The sequence below is a fragment of the Mustela nigripes genome, chromosome 8 (assembly GCF_022355385.1).
Source record: "Mustela nigripes isolate SB6536 chromosome 8, MUSNIG.SB6536, whole genome shotgun sequence".
Taxonomy (NCBI): domain Eukaryota; kingdom Metazoa; phylum Chordata; class Mammalia; order Carnivora; family Mustelidae; genus Mustela; species Mustela nigripes.
The window spans coordinates 26,881,829-26,903,141 of NC_081564.1; the positions used below are offsets into that span (position 1 = coordinate 26,881,829).

Below are 21,313 nucleotides of genomic sequence, written 5' to 3' on the forward strand. Positions count from 1 at the left end.
CCATGATTTTGCAGTGAGAATGTTTATTGAGAATGGCTCATTACAAACAAAAAATATATATATATATATGTAGAAAATCTCTGCAATGCAAAAGATCCCTTTTGTCCCTGTGTGGCTGGAGTGAACAAAACCAACTGTCCAGTGTGGTTTCGCTGGGCCCCCAGCATGTGGACTGGGGTCACAGGAGCCACATGCTATGGGCACTGGTTCCTGAAATCTGGATTCTCCAGCCTTGTTTCCATAACGTGTGCGAGAACGCCTTCACGTCCCACCCATGATCCTCCCGGGCAGATGGCACCATCTGAGGCACAGGTAGCTTTCTTGTTAATCTTCCAGACAGGTGACCTCTAACTTGTGGCCTGCCCAGGGACTGAGCATTTTCCACATGTCTCGCATGAAGGACTGAGGCGCTGTGACTGCTCTCTGGGCTGGCTGCTCCCGGCGAAGCCCCACCCATCATCTGAAGCTTCACTTCCTCATTGCTTTTTCCTTGATGCGTCTATTCTCACAATTTTAGCCAGATCCTTCCTGAATGAGGCCCAAACCCCACGGCTGCCACACATGGTCTTCCTGGGCATGCAACCAGAGCTCCCTGGGATCCTGGGCCACCAACATTAAGGCAAAAGAGAGAAGGCCAGTCTGAAGACACTGCTCGTCTCTGAAACCAGGGGGGCTAACCTGTTGGCTAAGCAGCTAACAGCACCACCCTTGGGGCCAAAGGCTGAATCTGGTGTTGAGGAGCAATACAGCTGAGTGGTCCGACAGCCCTTGTGAGCAGAGCCCACCGCCATACCTCAGAGAAGCCATGGTGGGGAGGCATCAGCCAGCTTGGGGGAACAGATGATGAACAGGGTTTGCAGGCCAGAGGCATAGCACCTGCCATGACATCATGCCTTGGGCAACAGAGGACCAAGACACAGGGGGGCAGCCCTGCTCCTTTACCAGGAACAGCTCATGAGGGGTGGGTATTCTTGGCCCCTTTGGGAATGAGCCAGTTCCCTTAGTTTTCTGGTGCAGACCTGGATTCAAGACCCAACCCCACCATAGTCCTGGGCAAACTCTCCCCAGACTGATGGCCAGATTTTGTCTGTAAGCTGGGGGGCTCTGGCACTCAGCCCGCCAGCCGTTGAGTCCTTTTCTCTTTGAAAGACAACTTGGGCTGGCTGATCTGCTCTGTGCAGAGAGGTGTCAGCGGTTCCAAAGTACCTGCAATCTTGCTATTATTGTCTTACTTGAGAGGGACTCTCACTCCCCATAAGTGAAAAACTTAAATCTCAAAAAAACCAAACCACCCCCTACCCCTACAAGAAAGAAAAAAAAAAAAAAAGAAAGAAAGAAAAAGAAGGAAACAGCTCTAGTCTATGTTTCGTGCTGTGCTATGTGACCCTGGGCAGGTACCACCCCTCTCTGTGAGGACAGAAGAGACCCAACATTCGGTGCAAAAGGTCCCAGCATGAATATCAGGATGGGTAGCAGGCCACAGACTGTCTCCCACCATTGCCTCAGGAGTACAGGCCCCAGCATACCCCAGCACCCAGGCCTATGAGGCTTGGGGCTCCCCACACCCAGAGAATGGGCACTGTCAGGCTTAGGCTAGTGTCAGTAGGGCTCACAGGTTGGGGAGAGTCCTTTGGGACCCAGGCAGCTGCACCTGGCCCTCTGGGTCAGGCGTTCTTGGAGTATGCTCTGCACTGACAGCTAGCAAGAACCAGGGCCCCGTCTACGGCCCAGATGGCCCTCCAATCTACAGTGCTGTAGTACCTGGAGGCTGAGGGGTGAGGGGTGAGGGGTCCTTTCAGCCTGAGGCCCAGCCCTCTCCAGAGCCCAGAAGCCCAGAGGCCTCGCCACCAGCCACAGGAATGCGGGTCCACTGGGAGGCGGGAGGGAGTGGCGGCATCCACCAAAGGGCACAAGGAGGTCCATAGTACTTCTGGTGGATAGGCGGGTTGGCTACATGGTCTCCAAATACATGGACACCATCCTGACAAGTGGCATCTTCTGGGCTCAAGCCCCAGGTCTGTGGCGAGACGAACTCAGGTTCTCCCCTGCCCTGGGTCTGGTTTGCAGGCAAGAAGAGCACCCACAGGGCTGGAAGTCCCCTGGGCACTGTTCAAGTCAGGTTTGGGATCCTGGGGGAAGCTCTACTCAGATGCTCTGGAGATGCCTCCAGCAACCAGCAGGTGCACAGGGTAAGTGGCACGACGCCAGGCACGATGCTGGCAGACAAAGCATGCAAGCCTCGGGCTCCAAGAACTCTCTGGGGCTTTGTCACATGGGCCGAGGCTGCAGCTCCGCATCCAATCCCCAGCAGCTTGGGGCCTGGGCCAAGGCCTCCTGAGTTGGCCCGGCTAGGGCGGGGCAGGGTGTGAGGGCCTGGTCACACCAGCCTCCTGCTGTCAGCTGTCCAAGTAGACAAAGAGGATATCCTCATCTGTGCCATAACTGGTTCTGGCTTCCTCGAAGTTACTGATGCTGGTGCTGCACATTCCTGCTGGGGACAGGAAGGGCAGAGTGGGGTCAGAGGGTTGCGGGTGGGGGAGGTTATACCTGCCTCAGTGACACCCAGGGGAGCTGAGGGAGGTCTGACTGTGTCCCACCTGCTTGGCCACCCTTTGCCACTCATTTTCCACCCATAGGAAGCCTTCCTTGCCTATTTTAGCCTTCATGAACTCATTCTCTGACCCTCCCTCAGTTTAGCAGATGAAGGAGGTGAGACCCAGAGGGGAACAAACAGCTTGAAGACACATGGGCTAAGTCTGCTGGAGTCAGGGCAGTGGGAGCCCTTGCTGCCCCTGGAGCTGGAGCTGGGACTGGGCAGACTTCCCTTTCTGATGAGTGTGCTTGCTGGCTGTCCTGGGAAGGTTGGAAGGAGGGAGATGGGGGGTGGGGGGAGGAAACCGCAGAGTAAGACTGAGGTGGGCCCTGGGCAGTGGTGCAGGGCTGGTGGTGTGGGAAGGACAGATGGCCTGAGCTGGTGTGGCAATGACCGGGGCATGGAGGCCGGCCCGGCCTCAGGTCTATGGTTGGTCTGTGCATGGCCAGAGGAGCAGCAGATTATAGAAGCCCAGGAGGAGCAGAGGCTTTGCAGGGAAGGCAGCGAGGGAGTGCGGAGGAGTCACAGGACGGGATGGTGAATGCAGCCTGCCACCCGCTTCCCCGCTGTCCCTACCCACCCAGCACTCACGGTCGGCATAGGCTGGATTGTTGTAGAAGATGCAGCCGGTGGCCCGGTTGTAGCCACGCAGCACGATGAAGTGGCCCTGGTAGTCGGGGCTCCGGCAGCAGCAGCGGTGGCCACTGGGGGCGAAGCAGCAGTACTTGACCGGACTGGAGCAGAGGTCGCAGTGTAGTACCCCAGAGTTCACCAGCACAATGGCCACGTGGCCCTGTGCCAAGTGCTCCTGGATGTCCTGCACACTCACTGTGCTGTGGGCAGGAGAAGGGTCAGCCAGGGTTGCTGGGCCCCATTCCCCACCTCTCAAGTGGACCCCTGCTTGGATCACAGAGCTTGGGGGCACGGCTCATCTTCCCCACTTCCTGAGCTCCTTGCAGGGAGGGAGACATCCTACTTTGTCCCTGTGGCCTGGGCTCAGCCCAGGATTAAGCATGGCACTAGTGCCGGGGTGTGGGGGCGGCGGGTAGGAGGACTCTGAGTGTGCCCAAGGACAAGCCGGCCCGGTCAGGTCCTTCCAAGGGTGGCAGGAAGAGGCCACTGAAGCAGCACATGGGACCTCACCTCCCAGCCTGGCTGGTGAATTCTTTTTTTTCCTGCTGAGCACCTTCCTTGGACAGTTACCCTAAATCACATGCGGTTTGCATTGGAAGTTGTGGGTCCAATTTAATCCCCCAAATCTGAGCCAAGTGTGGCTTTGTCAGTTTCAAAACCACGTTTCTTTGAAAGGACTGGTTTTCTTTTCTTTTTTTTTTTTTTTTCTTGAAGTCTCCTAAGGCAAAAGGAATTGTCCAGGAATGGGGCAGGTCAGCTTCTGGGGGGATCCCCAATTTGGCAGAGCTGGCTGCTCCCTGTGGCAGACTCATAGGCACTGCCCTATTCAATGCCCCACAGAAGGCAGTACCCTAAAAATCCTTCAAACTAAGAATCCAGAACGAGCAAGGGGCTGTCAGTGGGGAGGGTCCCCTAGGCTAGGGGCCTCTGTCCTCCATAGACTCCGCAGGAGTGGCAGCATGAGCACGACGTGGCTTGGCCCAACTCCAGCCCACAGCCGAGTCATGTGGCAGTTTGGTTCGGTTGCCTCAGCCCGGGGAAACATGCCATTTTTCCATTTGGCCTTTGAAATGAAATACCTGGCTGAGTTCCCAACGGTATGTAGCAGCACAGGATTTCAACTACAGGGAAAAAGCAGGGGCCTGGGCCAGAAGGAAAAGCACTGTGCTCCATGGAATTAACTGGGTGCGGAGTGTCCGGTTTGGATCACAGCATGGCCGAGCGGCCGGCGGTGATGTTGGGCAGCTCAAACTATTCTTCCCATCCTCAGTTTCTTCACTGGATGAACAGGGACAGCACCAGCTTCCCACTCAACTAGCCAGCAAGTGGCATGTGCCACTAAATGAACATTTGGTGGCTTCCCTCCCAGCATGTGCTCATGCAGTGGATAGATGCGTGGAGACTTCTGTTTTCCAAACTACCTATTGTGTGGTAACATTATGTTAACAATGAAAACAGAAGTCATTCAAGAACAGGGAGACCTGAGAAGAGTGGTCTAGGGTAGCCCAGTAGGGATCTAAGCTGATGTGCCTGAGCCTAGAGAAGAAAGTCATCAGCATCTGGGAAAGTTACTCCCAGGTTCTGCCCAAATTCTGCTCTTACGTATAGGTAAGAGTGGAGACCCACATAAGGTCACGGCAGTCTGTGGGGAGATCTGAGGGCCAGGCCTCCCTAGAGAGCCTTCACAAAGGGCTGTCCTCTGTCACTCTCCATCACTTTGCCTGCATGTTCCTTACACTGTCCCCATTTCATTAAGGGTTCCTGTGTTCTGTCTCAAGCTACCATTCTGCAAGCAGCCTGAGGGCTGGCTAGAGTCTGTCTGGTTCACATGTCCCTCCAGGCCATGCTTGTGATCCATCCGAGGCTACAGTTTTGTATACTGTGTAGGTCATGTATTCCCACTTGTCCCCATTTTATGGATGGAAATAGTTAAGTCTCTGGAGGGCAAGTCCATGCCCTTGGCCACCTGGGTAGGATACCCCAGTTCTGCCTGACAGTAAGTACGTGGATGAAGCAAGCACACAAGGAAGAATGAGGGGAGGCTCACCATTTTTCCACAAGCACCTTGCAGGCCTTGGCTTGTGCAAATAGCTGATTCACCCGGGTCTCCTCTGAGTCAAAGTGCTTCCTGTAGAAGGACTAAAGAGAGTAGGGCCGGTTGGAGGGGCCACCTGTCCTGGCTGCCCTCACCCCCATTTAGATGAAGTACAGGGCACGTGATGGAGTAAAAGATGGTGAATGAGGGGAGGAGCCCAGCCTGCTAGGGGCACGTGATGGCACGTGAGGCATGCCTGAGCAGAATGCAGTGTGTGTCTTGAACCGGCAGGGTGGCTGGCCAAGCACACAGGACCACACAGAGGCCTAAGGATGACACTCAGGAGATGGGCAGGCAGCCAAGCTCAGGTCAGCTCTTCCACTCCCCCAGCAAGGCTGGTCATCCTGGGTTGTGTTTCCTGTGGACACCAGCAGGAGTCTGTGGTAAATGAGCAAAGGGGGGTGGCTGAGTCCACCCAGATGCTCCTCCATAGTTCGGCTTAGCAAGGTGAGGTCCAGGGAACATACTTGGTTTGGTGTAGGGGACTACAGGGGGCTAGAGCCCCAGTCTGTGGGGGAGGCAGGAGAGACCCTGCTCTTGGGCTCTTTTCTCTGCCTTGCAGCTACAGTGATCAAGCCAGCTCCATTAGCCTTCCTCCCCTGGCCTGGAAGATTCAAAGGAAAGTGAGGTTGACTGGCCCCGGCTACCATGTGAGAACCCTCTTGCCAACGAGGCCAGCAGAGACCCTGCTCTGCCAAGTTTTGGAACCTGGGCCAACATGTGGCTCTACAGCAGGCAAGACTGGCTCTAACTATATCGGTTGGCAGGGGTTGGGGCGGGGCGGGGTGGGGGAGTGGGTTGTGTACTGGTATCATGGTGAGGCTATCATTTTCTTTTTCAAAAAGAAAAAAAACAGGGAAGATGGCATGTCAGTTTTCAGTTTTTCTTCCGGAATACCAATTAGACAGCTTGAAGCCATCTGTCCCTATGACAAGAAAGAACATGGGCAAGTGGTGGCAGGGTAAGGTCAGAGTGACATTCTCCGAGGCCCTGGGCGCTGAATGACAGGAGGGAAGGATGCAGAAAGGCAGCCTGAGATGCTTATCTACACCACCCAGTGCTCTCAAAGGCAGGCTGCAGGAATCTCACTGCTCAGATGCTTTGAGCTGGCCGGACCCCAAGGTCACCTAGACTGGCTAGATCAAAAGTCCTGCCCATAGCGTGTCTGCTGCTCTTCCCTGGTCTCTGAGCACTTGTGTGTCCACTCAGGTGTCCGGGCCTTGACCATACCCCACTTTTATTTATTTATTTATTTGATAGACAGAGATCACAAGTAGGCAGAAAGACAGGCAGAGAGAGGAAGGGAAGCAGGCTCCCCGCTGAGCAGAGAGCCCGATGTGGGGCTCGATGCCAGGACCCTGGGATCATGACCTGAGCCGAAGGCAGAGACTTTAGCCCACTGAGCCACCCAGCCCCGACCATACCCTCTTTTGATTACTGGACCTGGGTGAAGGCCTGGTGACTGGCTGCCTACCTGGTTCTTGTAGCCCTTGTCGACGCCCAGGGTCTGAGTGCAGAAGCGGTGCCGCACGCCAAAGTGGCGCATCAGATAGGCCAGGTCAATGGTCCAGATGCTCCTGGTGAGTCGTAGCTCCCGCAGGGCACTCTCAAACTCACCATCGTCCAGTGGGCCCAGGTACCTGTGGGTGGACGGGCTGCTGAGGTTGGCTTGCTTACACAGGGAAGCTGGTTGGAGTCACCCTCCTCCAAGGGGCCAGATAGCCACTATCAAGAACTCCCACTCCCCAGAAAATTCCATCCTTCATCAGGAAATCCTGTATCATCTACTTCTTGGGCATGACCTGACGCTGCCTGGGGTACCATGTTGGCCCTGGAGTCAAGGATTCTGCTTCTTGAATCTCCTGAAGGTCGTGTAACTTTGGGTAAGTTGCCAACCTCTCTGGTCTCACTAGCTTCATTTCTAGGATGAGATGCTTGGACCACATCAGTGGTTTCCTAAGAATTAGGCACGGAACCCTTTTGCTGAACACTATCTGGCCTGGATTTCTAGGATATAAGACAAGTAAGGGACAGGTTACTCTGGGGTTCCTGGCAGTTGCCTGAAGTCTCCTACAAGGAGATGGCTACGGCACTCTATGCTCTGATGATCAAGGTTCCTGTGATATTCACACAGCCTTAGTTCAATAGTAGGCTCCCTAGTGACACAGTCTTGCGGGAGCCTGAGGTTGGACAGTCCCATGTCCCAGTGATGGGGTCACTCTGTGGACCAGGCCCAGGCACCTAGAACTTCTCTGGCTATCCCCAGAGCCACCATCTGGAAGGCCTTGTTCACCTTTTGCCTGCTCTTGTAGATGCAACCAAGTCTGGATGGAAGCTGGGCCTCCTGTAAGGCCCAACCAAGAAAAGCCATATGGATGATGAATCCCACCCAGGTCTCTCCCTGTTTCTCCTTCCAGCCAGAGCAGATGGTATGGATGGGGAGGACCTAGGCCTGCCCACTCACCGCAGCACCATCTTGGAGCAGGCCAGGCCGCAGTCCCAGTGGTAGAGCTGCTGGATGATGGGCACGGGCAGCTGCACAAAGTCTCCTATGAGGAAACACAGGGAGGTCACAGACCCTTGACATTGTGCCTATCACTGCCACCCCCCACTGAGGCCACTGTCACTGGCTCCTGCCTCAGATCCTATAGGGGCTGTTCAGGGGCCAGCAAACAGCCTTTCAGGTGCCCCAACCCATTCTCCTTACAATGGCAGTAATCTCTCCCAAACACAGTCAGAGTAGGTCAGCCCCACACAAAATCCTCCAGTGGGTTCGTTCATATATCTCTTAGGACCGTGCCTTCATGGTTGCTGCCCCAGCACCCTCTGCCTTCTTACCTCCCCTCGTCCTCACTGGGCCAACCTCTAGGCAGAACCTTTTCACCTGCTATGATCCCTTATCCCCCAGGGACCTTGCACACCTCGTCCCTCTGCCTGAACTCTCCCAGGTGCCTGACCTAACTCCTGCCTTTGGCTGTCACTTCTCCATCATGCCTAGCCCCCCCACTACATGCACTCCCAGCCCTACAGGCCTCTCTCTGAGAACACTCTTTTTGGTGGAACCTCCAAGGAGGCTGGCACAGGGCAGACCCGTGGAGATGCTTAGCAGATATTCATGTCTGAATTCATGAGGTCCCTGGAGATTTGCCCAACTCCAAAGCCCCCCAGGGCCACCAAAGTGTGAAGTCCACAGTTAAAGGAAGGGAGACTGTCATGTAATCTGTGTATGTGCGATGTTAACCTAGGTGACCTCTTGGTCTGTTCTTTTTTTTTTTTGAGATTTTATTTATTTGACAGAGAGAGATCACAAGCAGGCAGTGAGGCAGGCAGAGAGAGAGGAGGAAGCAGGCTCCCTGCTGAGCAGAGAGCCCAATGCGGGGCTCGATCCCAGGACCCTGAGATCATGACCTGAGCCAAAGGCAGCGGCTTAACCCACTGAGCCACCCAGGCGCCCCTCTCTTGGTCTGTTCTTGCCAAACAGTGTGGAGGAACAGAAGGGGCCTGACTTCGGTGCTTTAGCCCCAGCTCTGTCATAGCCTGGCTGTGGGCTGAGCAACTGACCTCACACTAGACTGAGTCTGGCTATCTCTGGAGTGGGGGACTTTGGTCTGATTCAGTCATTCAATCAACAAATATTTCCCAAGAGCCTAGCACCTGGCATGTGAACTGAAGATGTGGTGGTGAGTGACAAGAACTGATTCCTGTCCTGGTGGTCAGGAAAAACAAGCAAGGGTAAAAGAAAAACAGAGGGCTAGGCTGGGAAAATGGGGGGTGGGGGAGGTGTGCCTTAGAGAGTGAGAGTCAGGGAACATAAGACAGAGGGGAACAGCATACGATGAAGTGCTAAAGCAGGGGCCAGCTGGAACGTGGCCTACTAGAACCTCCTACTCTGGAATCCCACGAATCTGGACAGTTTCGAGTCTGAAAAAATGGGAGAGACTCCCTTCAGCAATCACCACTCACTGCATGTGAAAACCCAGCCCACATTGTTTCTGCATCTTGGGGGTGGGTGGGAGGTGGGAGGGGGTTTCTGGGGTCTCTCTCGAATCCACAGCTTTTGCTGTGCAGAGCTGCCCCAGAAGCCAACTTGCCATGCCAGGCCTGGTTTCCACTGCAGGCAGCAACCAGAAGGGCCCTGATGTCTGTCTTGGCCTTTCAACCTGCTGGCCTTGTCTGGGCAGGGCCTTGCCTGGAATGGAGTCCCAAGCTCCTACTCTCCTTTGTCTAAACCCTCCCCAGCCTTCAAGGCCTGGCTCAGATGCTACCACTTCCAGTGCCTGCTTTGCTCCCAGGCTGGCCACGCCCTTTCCCTCATCTGTGCTCTGCTAGGCTGGAGTGCATTCTCCGGTTCACAGGTAAGGTCCTTGCTTGGAGCTTGTTTGTATCTTGTGGAGCTGTCATACATTCCCAGCACGCAGGGACCTATAGCTGTTTCTTCACTGCCTTGTGCTGGCCTTCCTCCCTCCACTCCCCACCTCCAAGGGCATGCAACAGGGCCTGCAGATGGCAGGATGGCATGGGTGAGCACCGGCCATCTGCTAGCTGAGTCACTTGAGGAGAGGCACTTGGCCTCTCTGTGCCTGCTTCTTCCTCTATGAAATGGACCACCATAGATGGCAGCCTGCAGAGTGTTATGGGCACCCGGGGCAAGAGTGCATTGCATGTGCTGACGTGAACCCTGCCCTCCATCTAGAGGGCCCTGGTGCCCTGAGCCCAACTGGGCTGAGGCTTTGTTCTCGCCTTTCCCTGACCCCAGATGCCTCTAAAAGGAACCCAGGCCATCACTCAAGGCCTTCCCACAGTTGCCTCTTCCCAGGGTTGTGGATTCAGTTCGGAGGGCTCTGTCCAGCCTGACTTCTGCCTATCCTCTGTTCCAAATTCCACCCCCAGCTCCTCTCCCATCTGTACCCAGTAGCCAGAGAAATCCCAGTCCCAGTTTCCCACTGCTTTTAGAATAAAGTTGTCACTCCACACCATGATTTGCTGGGCCCTGCCCAACCCAGGCCCCACCAGCATCACCTTGGCCCTTACACTTCACTCACTCAGTTCCAGTTACTGTGGGAAAACCATCAGCCTTCATTCTACCCCTCTGTACGTACAGCTGCCTCCGTCTGGAACTTTCTTCCCCTGCAGCTTTTGAGGCTGCCCCTTTTTGTCATTGGTCCCAGCTCAAATGTTTCTCCTCTGAGAGGCTTTTTTCTGACTATGTCTTTGGGGGGGAAGAAGGTCCCTCTTCCCAGCATCCTGGTTGTTACCTTTACAATACTTGGCAAAATGAATGAGAAAAATAAAACAGAGCTACTCTGTCTCCCCACAAGATTCTAAGCTTCCTGAGGACCGGGAATTTGCTAATCTTGTTCACTGTTACTGCCAATGCATAGTATCTGAAGCTTAGCAGTAACTCAACAAACATTTCTTTGAAGAAACGAGCCTATTTTTTTTTTAAGAAACAAAATTATGGGGCACCTGGGTGGCTCAGTGGGTTAAGCCGCTGCCTTCGGCTCAGGTCATGATCTCAGGGTCCTGGGGTCGAGTCCCGCATTGGGCTCTCTGCTCAGCAGGGAGCCTGCTTCCCCTCTCTCTCTCTGTCTGCCTCTCCATCTACTTGTGATTTCTCTCTATCAAATAAATAAATAAAATCTTTAAAAAAATAAAACAAAACAAACAAACAAAAAAAAACAAAATTATTACACCCTCAATGTGTGCTATGGTTTGGGGACACTAAAGATGACTAAGTCCCAGGTCTTGTCCTCCAGATTCATATGCTAAAATAAATCCCCCCAATGGGCTTAGTGGAGAGAGAGCTCTATGCAAGGTACTATTTATTCTCTCATCATGAAATGCCTCCCTTTTGAAGAATCCTTCTCTGTGGCCAAAAACTGTCTTTTTGTTTCTCTCTACACGGGTTGTTTACTCCCCAGCCTTTGCTCTTGCAAGATCCCTTAGTCTGGAATGTTGTCTCCCATTTCCCAACAGCCAAATGCTCTGGTCTCTTTCTGTCTGAGCCCTTCAATATGAGTATTTCAGGGGATCATGTCTGCCTTCCCCACTGGACAGACAGAATATCTCAGTGGCAGGCAGGGACAGGGTTGTATGTGCCTTGCCGAAGCCCTTGGACCAGCGCAGGCACTCAGACATGCTTGATGCATGGAAGGTGTTTTTCCAAAAAGGCCTTATCCCGTGCAGTGCCCAGGCCTACTTGTCACAACAATGCCCTAACCCCTCCCCTAAGCTACCAAACTATAGCCCCTCTGTTCATGGCTCCCTCCTTACTCTGCAGCCGGGGCTCTGGCACCAGCTAGCTGGGTCATCTTTTTTTTTTTTTTCTTTTTTTAAGTTTTGCTTTTTTTTTTTTTAAAGATTTTATTTATTTATTTGAGAGAGAGAGACAGTGAGAGAGAGCATGAGCGAGGAGAAGGTCAGAGGAAGAAGCAGACTCCCCATGGAGCTGGGAGCCCGATGCGGGACTCGATCCCGGGACTCTGGGATCATGACCTGAGCCGAAGGCAGTCGTCCAACCAACTGAGCCACCCAGGCGTCCCTAGCTGGGTCATCTTGATGGCCAGGCTTTGACTCTGTCTGTGCCTTTCCCTATTCCCAGCTGTAAATGTGGCACAGGACAGCTGCTCCTGAGGGTCCTTGTGAACTCTGCTGCACCTCCTCTTCTTGCCCTGATCCTAGAATCCCTTGATCTTGAGGCCCTGTGAGGCTAAACACTTCCACATGGCCATCCCATCTTGGCATGGGCAGGTCAGTTCACAGGGATCCAGAGATACTCCTGTGGGGGGCTGAAAAGGAGAGGCAAGGCCTTCCAAGCCCAGAACTACTGCCCAGAACTACTGCCAGATGTTGATGCCTGGAGCCAAGTGACTGTCTCACCTATATGTAGGGTCTGCCTGTAAGGCCCTGGCCTGGCTTCATTTGGCAGCTGTTGTCAAAGAAGGCAGGCCCTGGATACCTAACTCCTTTTAACTTTATCTGCTCCTGTGCAAAAGGCGCTCCAGCAAGTAACAATGGTAAGTAACCTACTTTACAAAAGGGTCCTTATGAGGATTAATGAGGCACCCCATGTAAACAACTTAGCAGTGCAGTGTCTGCTCATGGAAAGCTCCCTATGAATGTGAGCTATTACTTCACTGGGACTCAGGAAAGGCGAATGTCTGGTCCGAGATCACAGAGTTAGATAATTGGAAGAGTAGGTATGTAAATCCCGTGATAGCATCAGACCCTATGATCTGCAATATTCACAAAAGAGACCACTCCCTGGGCGTGACACCAAGGTCCCTGATGTCTTGGGGTGGGGTCCCACCTGCTCTTGATCTCTCTGATGAGTTGGCACCTCACTTTAGAGTTTACTAGCACTTTCTCTTTCTCACCAACCCTAAGAGCTAGAATCATTGCTTTCCCCCTCCCCCATCTAGAGAAGCAAACTGAGGCCGAGGGCACTGAAGGTCAGTCTTGGTTTCTGCCCCAAAGGAACTCAGGCCACCTAGGGGCAGAAGGAACCCAAGACAAAATGCTAAGTCTGGGAGGCCAGGGTAAGGGGCACATCCATTGCTCTATGCTCTCAGCCAGTTCCCTGTCCTTCTAGGCCTCAGTTCCCCCACAGTTCCCCGGAAGCAAGGTGGGATCTCCTAAGGCGCTCCAGCAGGACTTTACGCTTCTGGGGAAGGTGCCGCCCTTGCCCCGCAACCAGGACCCTCCCACCATCACTGACTTCGGAGCTGACTGGGGTCCCAGCCCTAGGACTATCAGTAAATCCCAAATGACCCGGGCCGAGGGTTGAGCAGTCAAGGCGGGAGTGTATACCTGGCCAGGTATCGCTCAAAAATCGACAGTCCGGCCCGTGGCAGCGGTCGACCCAAGGTCGCGCGGCTGGACCCTGCCTGCACTAGGGCGGGGTCCCCCTCGTTCCCCGGGGTGAGGGCCGGGCCCTGGGGAGACACTGACCAGGCTCGAGCTGCGGCCCCGCTGCCTCCTCCGTCCTCATGACCCGGGCCACGCGGGGCGCCCATGGCCCCGGCCCGGCGCCGGCTGCAGCTTCGGCTTCGACTGGGGCGGGAGCCGGGCTGGTGCGTGTCAGATTCCTCCTCCGCTGCCACCGCCACCGCCACCGCCACTGCCGCCGCCGCCGCCAGCGCGGTAGGGAGAAGGGGAGGCGGCGGCAGGGCCGCCCCAAGCCCCGCCCCGCCCCTTCCAGGCTGCGGCTCGGGGCCCCGCCCCTTCCTTAAACCCCACCCCGCGCTGGGTCTCGAAGAAGCCCCTCCCTTTCAATTCCCCAGACTTCCATTCCTAGAGGCCCCCAGCCTCCGGATCTAAGCGAGTCCTGGCCATTGGCAGTCTCGGCTTCTGGTAACCCCACCCCTTCCCCCGCCCTCCCCTTCGCGCAGACGCGCAGGCCCTTTCGCGCCTCCGCTCCCCGGAAGCTCCGCCTCTTCGCCTGAGCGCGGCCCCGAAGCCCTGCCTTTCCACCAGCACTGGTTCCCCAGAGACTCTTCACTTTACCAAACTCCGTCTCTGCCTGGCGGTACTTCTCGGCCACCCTCAGGCCTAAGGCCAGGTCCTATCCGCACACCGCGGGGCTCCGGGAGACCTAACAGTACTCGGACTTCTTTGAAGGACGGCCGTAGGCCTGCTCCCGCTCTACTCTAAACCTCTTTCTCTCTCCGGACGGTGAGATACCTCGCCTTAAGGAGGATAACCCCTTACCTGGTGGTGCCGGGTTCCAAAGGTTAAATTGTGAGGATAGGTCCTGGCCCTCAGCCCCACTGCCTGCTGCCCCCGATCCGCGGGCCCAAGCCCCAGATCCCCGCCTTGCCGTCCAGCCTGTCCCTGGTGCTAGGTGCTTGGAAACGCGAGGCCCCCGCCCCCGCCTTGACGGCCGGAGGATCAGTGTTTCCGGCGGCACCTGGACCCTGTCACCAGCTCTCTCTTCCGGGGTCGGAACTATCGGAGCGGAGTCAACGTTTCCCAGCCGGAAGAATAAGAAGGCAGCAAAGGCAAGACCGCGCTCACCACTAAGAAAAGGAAGGGGCCGGGTCCTGCGCGCAGCATTTTGGGAACGCGTGGTATTCTGGGAGCGCGAGACCCGCCATTCGCTTGGCTCACGCCTTTGCAGTCGCTGGAGTTGCCGCTGCACCGGAAAGGGAGAGTAGGCCGGAGCCGGTGAGGTGAGGCCCGGGGCAGGCGAGGGTAGGCCCGAAGCACGCGTGAGGGGCCTAGGGCTGGAGAAGGACGCGCTGCTGAGGAACTCTGGGAGGTTCGGGGAGGGAGAAGAGCGGGAAGCCCGGGTCACCCAAACTGTCTGCGTTGCCTCACTAGCGCCTGGAAGTGAATTCTCATTAGCTTTTCCCCGAAGTACATGCTCTTTGTTTTCCTTGTCTCTCCAGACCACGTTTTCCCTCACATACAGGCAGTAGTCTTGAAATCATTTCTGGCTGCCTCCTTCCCCCAAGTTCTCTCCGGGTAATCCTTTCCAAAGTTGTTTGCATCTCTGCCTCCATTCCCCTTTTAGGCATTCGTCCTCTTATGCTTCCCGTATTGTTACAGAAACTTTATCAAGTTTCCTTGCTTCTAAACTGTTAAAAAAAAAAACAACCTGTTTGATCCGTTTGTAAGTGCTGCTGCCTTTTTATTGGATCATTCCTTACGTATAATCCTGCAGTCGTTCCGCACGATCTTCAGCATAAAAGCCAAACTCCTAACGCTACTTCCTCACCGAGAGAACCGGTCTTCCCCGAACTCGTGTTTCTTTTCCTCTTTTTGGACACACATGATGTGTTCCAGGCTTCATTCGTTGCTCGTCTGGGAATATGAAATCCACTGCTTGTTTCTTGTATTTACATGAAATCAGGTGATTTCCGTGATCATGCTTTTCCTCCAAGCATTTCCTGCTTATAGCACGGTGTCCCTTTGTGAACACTTCATTTTCTATTTATCCTTGAAGGAGTGGAGGTAGGTCAGTAGGTACTTAATGAGTCAAATTAAATGCATGCCTCTTCTAGATTTGCCTGGATTCTTCGGTCTATATCTGCATTGCCCAGTACTTCAGCCACTACCCCAAGGCCATTGACCTCTTGAAATGTGGCTGATGTGACTAAGGGAGTGAATGTTTAATTTTCATTTTATTTCACTTTAAGTTTAGTTAAAATAGTTATGGGTGGATTGTGGCTACTGCATTGGGCAGCTCAAGTCTATATCATGGGCTCTCAAAAGTAGTGTCATCCACAACTATGGGTTGGCAAGTACATCATGTGGTATGTATAGTTCAGTCCCCTGTCCCCCAACACACACACAATATTGGATACTGGTTATTTGATGAATTTAAAGAGGCATATGGTAGCAGGGAAGAAGATGGAAGGCACTTTTTTCTCATCCCATTAGCTTTCCCTCTCTCTCTAGCCAGCCCCCCATCCCCCCACTATTCTTTACCATCCCACATCTTGCATATATTTGCCAGATGAGTTTCTCAAAGTAGGGATTAAGCCCCCCCCCCCCCCCATGGAAAATAGCAGTTTTGGCATTCTTACTAAGTTTTATGGAGTGTCAGGCCTTAAGGGAAGCATGATATGTGCCACATGACTTCCTAGGCCCTGAAGGATGAACTAACTGTTTTCTCTTTCACTGTAGAACTCTTTTCCTGCCAAGATGTCTATTGGTGTGCCGATTAAAGTCCTACATGAGGCCGAGGGTCACATCGTGACATGTGAGACAAACACTGGTGAGGTGTATCGTGGGAAACTCATTGAGGCGGAGGACAACATGAACTGCCAGGTATCCTGTTTTCCATATAAGGTTATGGGGGAAGCTTGGGCCTCTGTCTTGGAACAGAGAAAGATAGTAATTGGAGGTCTTTTTGCAGTTCTTCTCTTTGAAGAGTTATTTTGGCATGTCTAATGTATGCCAGCTGTTGTTACAGTTGCTGCTGATGTAGGCGTAAATGAAAGCCATTTAAAGTTTGGGATATCTAATTTTGTTTTCTCCATCCTATAATCATCTTCCATATTTTGGGGACTTGTTTAAAAGAAGTAAACTTTGGTAGAATCTGTCAGGTTCAAGACCATTCTCCATTTGCCCCCTACATGTTTGTGTAACTGCTCTGCAGTTAGTGGAATCTTCCACTCACGTACCATATTTATTTTCCATATTTCTTGGAGGAAGAGTCGCATGTGATTATAGCAACTACCTTTTGAGGTAAGCAGATTTGGTGATAGTTTTGTCATCCATAAAATAGGGAGAGTAAGATTAAAAGACTTCTATCTACTGAATGTCTTTCCATTAACAAATATCGGAGCAGCTTCCTCATACGGTGCCCTTCCTGTGACACTATTTTGTGTTTTGCTAATAACCAGGAGAGTTTGTAGAGCATTGCTTTGGCAAGATGTATCAGCACACTTTCTCCTTTTTTCTTTAAATCATCAATTAAGAGCTTGTGCTTCAGAATCAGAGATGTGGGTTTGGATCCTAATCATCTGACCTTGATCATGTTAATCGCGTTAGTTTCCTTGTTTCTAAAATGGGAATGGTGTTATGTCCACTGAGACGTATATGCCAATGCAGAATTGTGCAAGAGATTTATTGGGGGAAATGATAATGAAGGATAAAGGAGAAGAAGTAGGAGTAGCTAGGAAAGCTTTCAATCTGTACTGGTCTGGTGCTGGGAAAAGGAGAAGGAAAAGACCGGGTTGAGTGGGAAGAGCCTTAGAGAACAGTGTGTTTCTGAGGAAGTATCAGCCAGCAGGAGTTGCTCATTAGAAGAGTCTACTATGGGGCAGAAATGGCCTGTCTCTCGGATCCCCATTGTGATCAGTCATTGGCTGGCAGCCTGGGGAGACTGGCTTCAGAGTGAATGCTGTGATGGATCCCATAGGTCACAACTGGAGACTGTCAGCTCCTTGCATGCCTCATAGCCGGATGACCCTTGCGGGGAGATCCGAGCAGTGCATTCTGGAGATGGGGATAACACCCACACGCTGGGGCTGTTCTACAGATCAGTTTAGTTATGTATGTGCAACAAGTAGTTCACACCACACATAGTGCATGTTCACATATAGTTTCTGTTAATGTTTTCTAGGTGAGAAAACTGAAGGTCAGAAAGGGAAGGTGACTTCTCTAAGATCACACTGCAGATCGGGTGTCTTATCTGTTGCTCTGCAGGGTTCACTTATTTACTTGTGACAGCTCTGTAGCTTTGAACATCATCTTCCTGCTAGGTGGACCAGTGGGTGGGGCCAGTTCCCTGGCTCAGGGAAATAGACGTCTAGTAACTGCAGGTTTCTCTCTTCAGTGTTGATGCCATACAGGTAGATGGACTGGGCTTTCGAAAGGTCCTGTGGGGCTTTGCCTACCTTGTCTTTGTGAGGACCCCAGTTATAGATCCGGTCTCTGACTTAAGGCATCCTCATCCATTTTAAGGTACTTTGTTTTGGTGAATAGAATGCAAAACTGGGGGTGAGGCACTTTAATGTGTTTATTCAGCTATTTATTTGGACAACTTACTGAGTGTCTGGTGCCTCAGACTGCCCATTTGTTTTGTGAGGGTGTCTGAGCAGATGACCTTGGTGGTCTCTCAAATTTAGCTAGTGTGATGCAAAGCGCACAGCCTGGTGATCGATCTAGAATCGGGTTGCAGCCTGCTACCTTGCGTGACTTGGGTCAAGCTTTGGATCTCCCTCACCCTCTTGTTCCCTCTTTTCTAAGTCAGGAATAAAAATAACACCTCAACCTCAGCATTATAGTGCAGAATAAATGAGTGAATGCATGTCCGATGGGGGGGAGCCAGTCACTTACTTCCTGCTTATGTTAATCTGGTAGGGCTGTCATAACAAAGTTTCACACTGGGTGGCTTAAACAAGTATATTTATTCCCTCAGAGTTCTGGAGGTGAAGAGGTTTGAGATCAAGGTGCCACAGGGTTAATTCTTCTCAGGGCATGAAGGATCTATTCTAGGCCTCTCTCCTTGGCTTATAGATGTTTGTCTCCTTCCTGTGTCTTCACATGGTTTTCCTTCTATGTAGGTCTGTATCCTGATCTCTTCTAAGGACACAAGTTACATTGAATTAGGGCTCAGTTACCTCTGTAAAGATCCAGTCTCTAAATATGGTCACATTCTGAGATGCTGAGGGGTTAAGACTTCAACAGATGAAGTTAGGATTCAGCCCATAACACTGCCCATGCCCAGATGCTGAGGCTTTGCTGGTTTTACCTAAACCTGGCTCACTGAATAAAAACCAGCAGGCACAGCTGAATGTACTCTGGTAAACCCAGCACAGTTCATTCACACATCCCCAGTATGCATAAGGCCAGTGGCTCCTGCAGTTCCTGCTGCTTTCGTTCCTTTCTGGCTCCAGTTAGTCTGCCCTTTGGGAGTGAAAGCATCCCCTTAGCACTTCCAGCCTTGACTAGAGGACAGCTGGAATTTAGTGTTTGCCATTCGATGTTGGTTTTTAATAACTTTGTTTTTTTTTTTCCCCCTAAAGATTTATTTATTTACTTTAGAAAGCATGTGTGGGAGAGAGTGAGGGGAGGGGCAGAGGGAGAGAGAGAATCCTGAAGCAGACTCCTAGCTGAGTGTGGAGCCCACGGGGCTTGATGTCATGACCCTGAGATCATGATCTGAGCTGAAATCAAGAGTCGGCCATGCAGGCACCCCTAACATTTTTTGTTACAAAAGTGTGGTGGGTCACACACTACAAAGATTTGGAAAACAGGTAAGAGCATCTTGCCACAACCACAATTGGAAGGCAGCTGTGCTCACCACTATACCACCAACGTGCCACAGCCACAATTGGCATGGACTTTTTTTTTTTCACCCTAGGAATGTGTCTTGGGATTCTAGTATTTTTTACTCTGCTTTCAAAAGGAGTTAGAGGTAGGGGGCACCTGGGGGGTTCAGTTGGTTGAGTCTGCCTTTGGCTCACATCATGATCTCAGGGTCCTAGGATCAAACCGTGCATTAGGTTCCCTGCTCAGTGGGGAGTTTGCTTCTCCCTCTGCCTCCCCCACCGCCCACCTGTGCACATGCTCGCTCTCTCTCAAATAAATAAATAAAACTTGTAAAAAAAAAAAAAAAAAAGAGGTGATTCATTAAAAAAACTATATGAAAGATAAAAATGGACAGATAGGTCATGGTGCAGTTAACTTGGTGTAGACTATAAAATGAAGCCAGGCAGGCAGTTAGTAACCAGAAATGTAAACCTGAATCCCTGTACATTTAATAAAGGCATATTCTGTTCTCAGCTACTTAAAGAGTATTGGCAGAGGGAGATCAGCAGTTCTAAGGTACATAGTGCCCTTAAGATAAATACCAGTTGTTCGGTTTTCCTTGGCATTCAGATGTGGGAGACATTTTTCCCCTGGGCCCTGATGAAAAGTATACAGTCTTAGTCTGTTGGGTAGTGTCATCAACATCCCCATACAAAATACACCTTTTGGGGTTCCTCAGATATTTTTTAAAGGTTTTATTTATTTATTTGTCAGAGCGAGCATGTGCAAAGGTGTGCGCACAAGTGGGCAGAGTGGTAGGCAGAGGCAGAGAGAGAAGCAGGCAGAGAGAATAGGGTTTTTGTTTTGTTTTTGTTTTTTAGATTTTATTTATTTATTTGACAGATCACAAGCAGGCAGAGGCAGAGAGAGGGGGAAGCAGGCTCCCCGCTGAGCGGAGAGCCCAATTCGGGGCTCGATCCCCAGACCCTGGGATCATCACTTGAGCTGAAGGCAGAGGCTTTAACCCACTGAGCCACCCAGGCACCCTGAGAATCTGGTATTTTTAATGTAGCCTGTTACCACAGCCCTTTTTTGACAGTGCAGATGTAATCTTTGCAAGAATTAATCTTAGGATGAGGTCCTTGAGATGGTGCTCACAGGGTCAGAAGGTGTAGATACTTCTTTGCATCTGAGGTTTGTTTGGGAAAGCAGGGAGTCTTGTCCTTCTGCTCTGTACCACACAGCTGCAAGGCAAGCATAATCTGCTAGCCAGGGCTGTCAGCTATGGTGGTATCTATAGGTGAGAGAGCCCTGTGAGTGCTCTGAGAGTGTCTCCTAAGGGCTCTGTGTGTGGGGGGTGAGCAGGGCCTCTGTGGCTCTCCCAGTGGGTTTTTTTTTTTTTTTTTTTTTTTTTTTTTTTTTTAGTCAGAGGGGGAGGGCGAGGGTGAGCACAGGCAGACAGAGTGGCAGGCAGAGTCAGAGGGAGAAGCAGGCTCCCCGTGGAGCAAGGAGCCCGATGTGGGACTCGATCCCAGGACGCCGGGATCATGACCTGAGCCGAAGGCAGCTGCTTAACCAACTGAGCCACCCAGGCGTCCCTCTCCAAGTGGTTTTTTAAGCTGATTTGTGTTTGTAGCAGAGATGGGACCTGATGGAGGAGTGTATCCCATCTATTGCCCAGCCTGGGTGTGGATGATTTAAAACCAGAGGTCCCCAAATGGAGAAATTTCTGTTGTTGGTTATGTGTGCTTACCATGGTTTTGAAGCATCCTATCTTTATTAAATGTCCGTGAGGGAATGAAGGGAATTTTCTTCAAAATAAAAAATATATATATTTCTTAAGAAAGAATACTTCTAGTCAAATATTTGGTAAAATATTAAAAACCAAAAAGGACTTTTAAGGTGAGGAATTATGAGTAGAAATAAGCACGTTATTTTGATTTTAATAGACTAGTTTATATTTCTCTAACCTTTCAGAGGCAGCTTTTATGGCTATGGATTTTATTGGGTATCCAGTGTAAAGTGTCCCTGGAAGTTCTTGTGTAGAGTCTTAGCGAATGCTGGAAGTGTTCTCCCAGCTCAGCAGTATTCAGATATTTAGGACATCTCATAATTTTTTTAATTAAAGACTTATTTATTTGATAAATCACAAGTAGGCAGAGAGAGAGGAGGAAGCAGGCTCCCTGCTGAGCTGAGAGCCTGATGCGGGGCTTGATCCCAGAACCCTGGGATCATGACTTGAGCCAAAGGCAGAGGCCTAACCCACTGAGCCATCCAGGTGCCCCAAG

At 51.8% G+C, this 21,313-nt stretch overlaps 2 protein-coding genes across 2 annotated transcripts in view; one reads left to right on the forward strand and one right to left on the reverse strand.

Annotated features, from left to right (window-relative positions):
* GUCD1 (guanylyl cyclase domain containing 1) lies at positions 1 to 15,095 on the reverse strand. Its single transcript, XM_059409915.1, has 9 exons — positions 15,040 to 15,095; positions 14,430 to 14,454; positions 13,827 to 13,884; positions 13,272 to 13,547; positions 7,786 to 7,870; positions 6,796 to 6,961; positions 5,274 to 5,365; positions 3,185 to 3,426; positions 1 to 2,488 (listed from the first exon to the last, which is right to left on the reverse strand). The coding sequence occupies exons 1-9, from the start codon at positions 15,093 to 15,095 to the stop codon at positions 2,397 to 2,399; spliced, it is 1,092 nt and encodes a 363-aa protein (XP_059265898.1). The 3' UTR covers positions 1 to 2,396.
* The window catches only part of SNRPD3 (small nuclear ribonucleoprotein D3 polypeptide), a 17,961-nt gene continuing 11,048 nt past the window's right edge, over positions 14,401 to 21,313 (forward strand). Inside the window, exons 1-2 of the mRNA XM_059408946.1 lie at positions 14,401 to 14,491; positions 15,951 to 16,094. Of these exons, the coding sequence (XP_059264929.1) occupies positions 15,969 to 16,094 (126 nt within the window). The 5' untranslated portion in view covers positions 14,401 to 14,491; positions 15,951 to 15,968. The remainder of the gene's footprint in view (positions 14,492 to 15,950; positions 16,095 to 21,313) is intronic.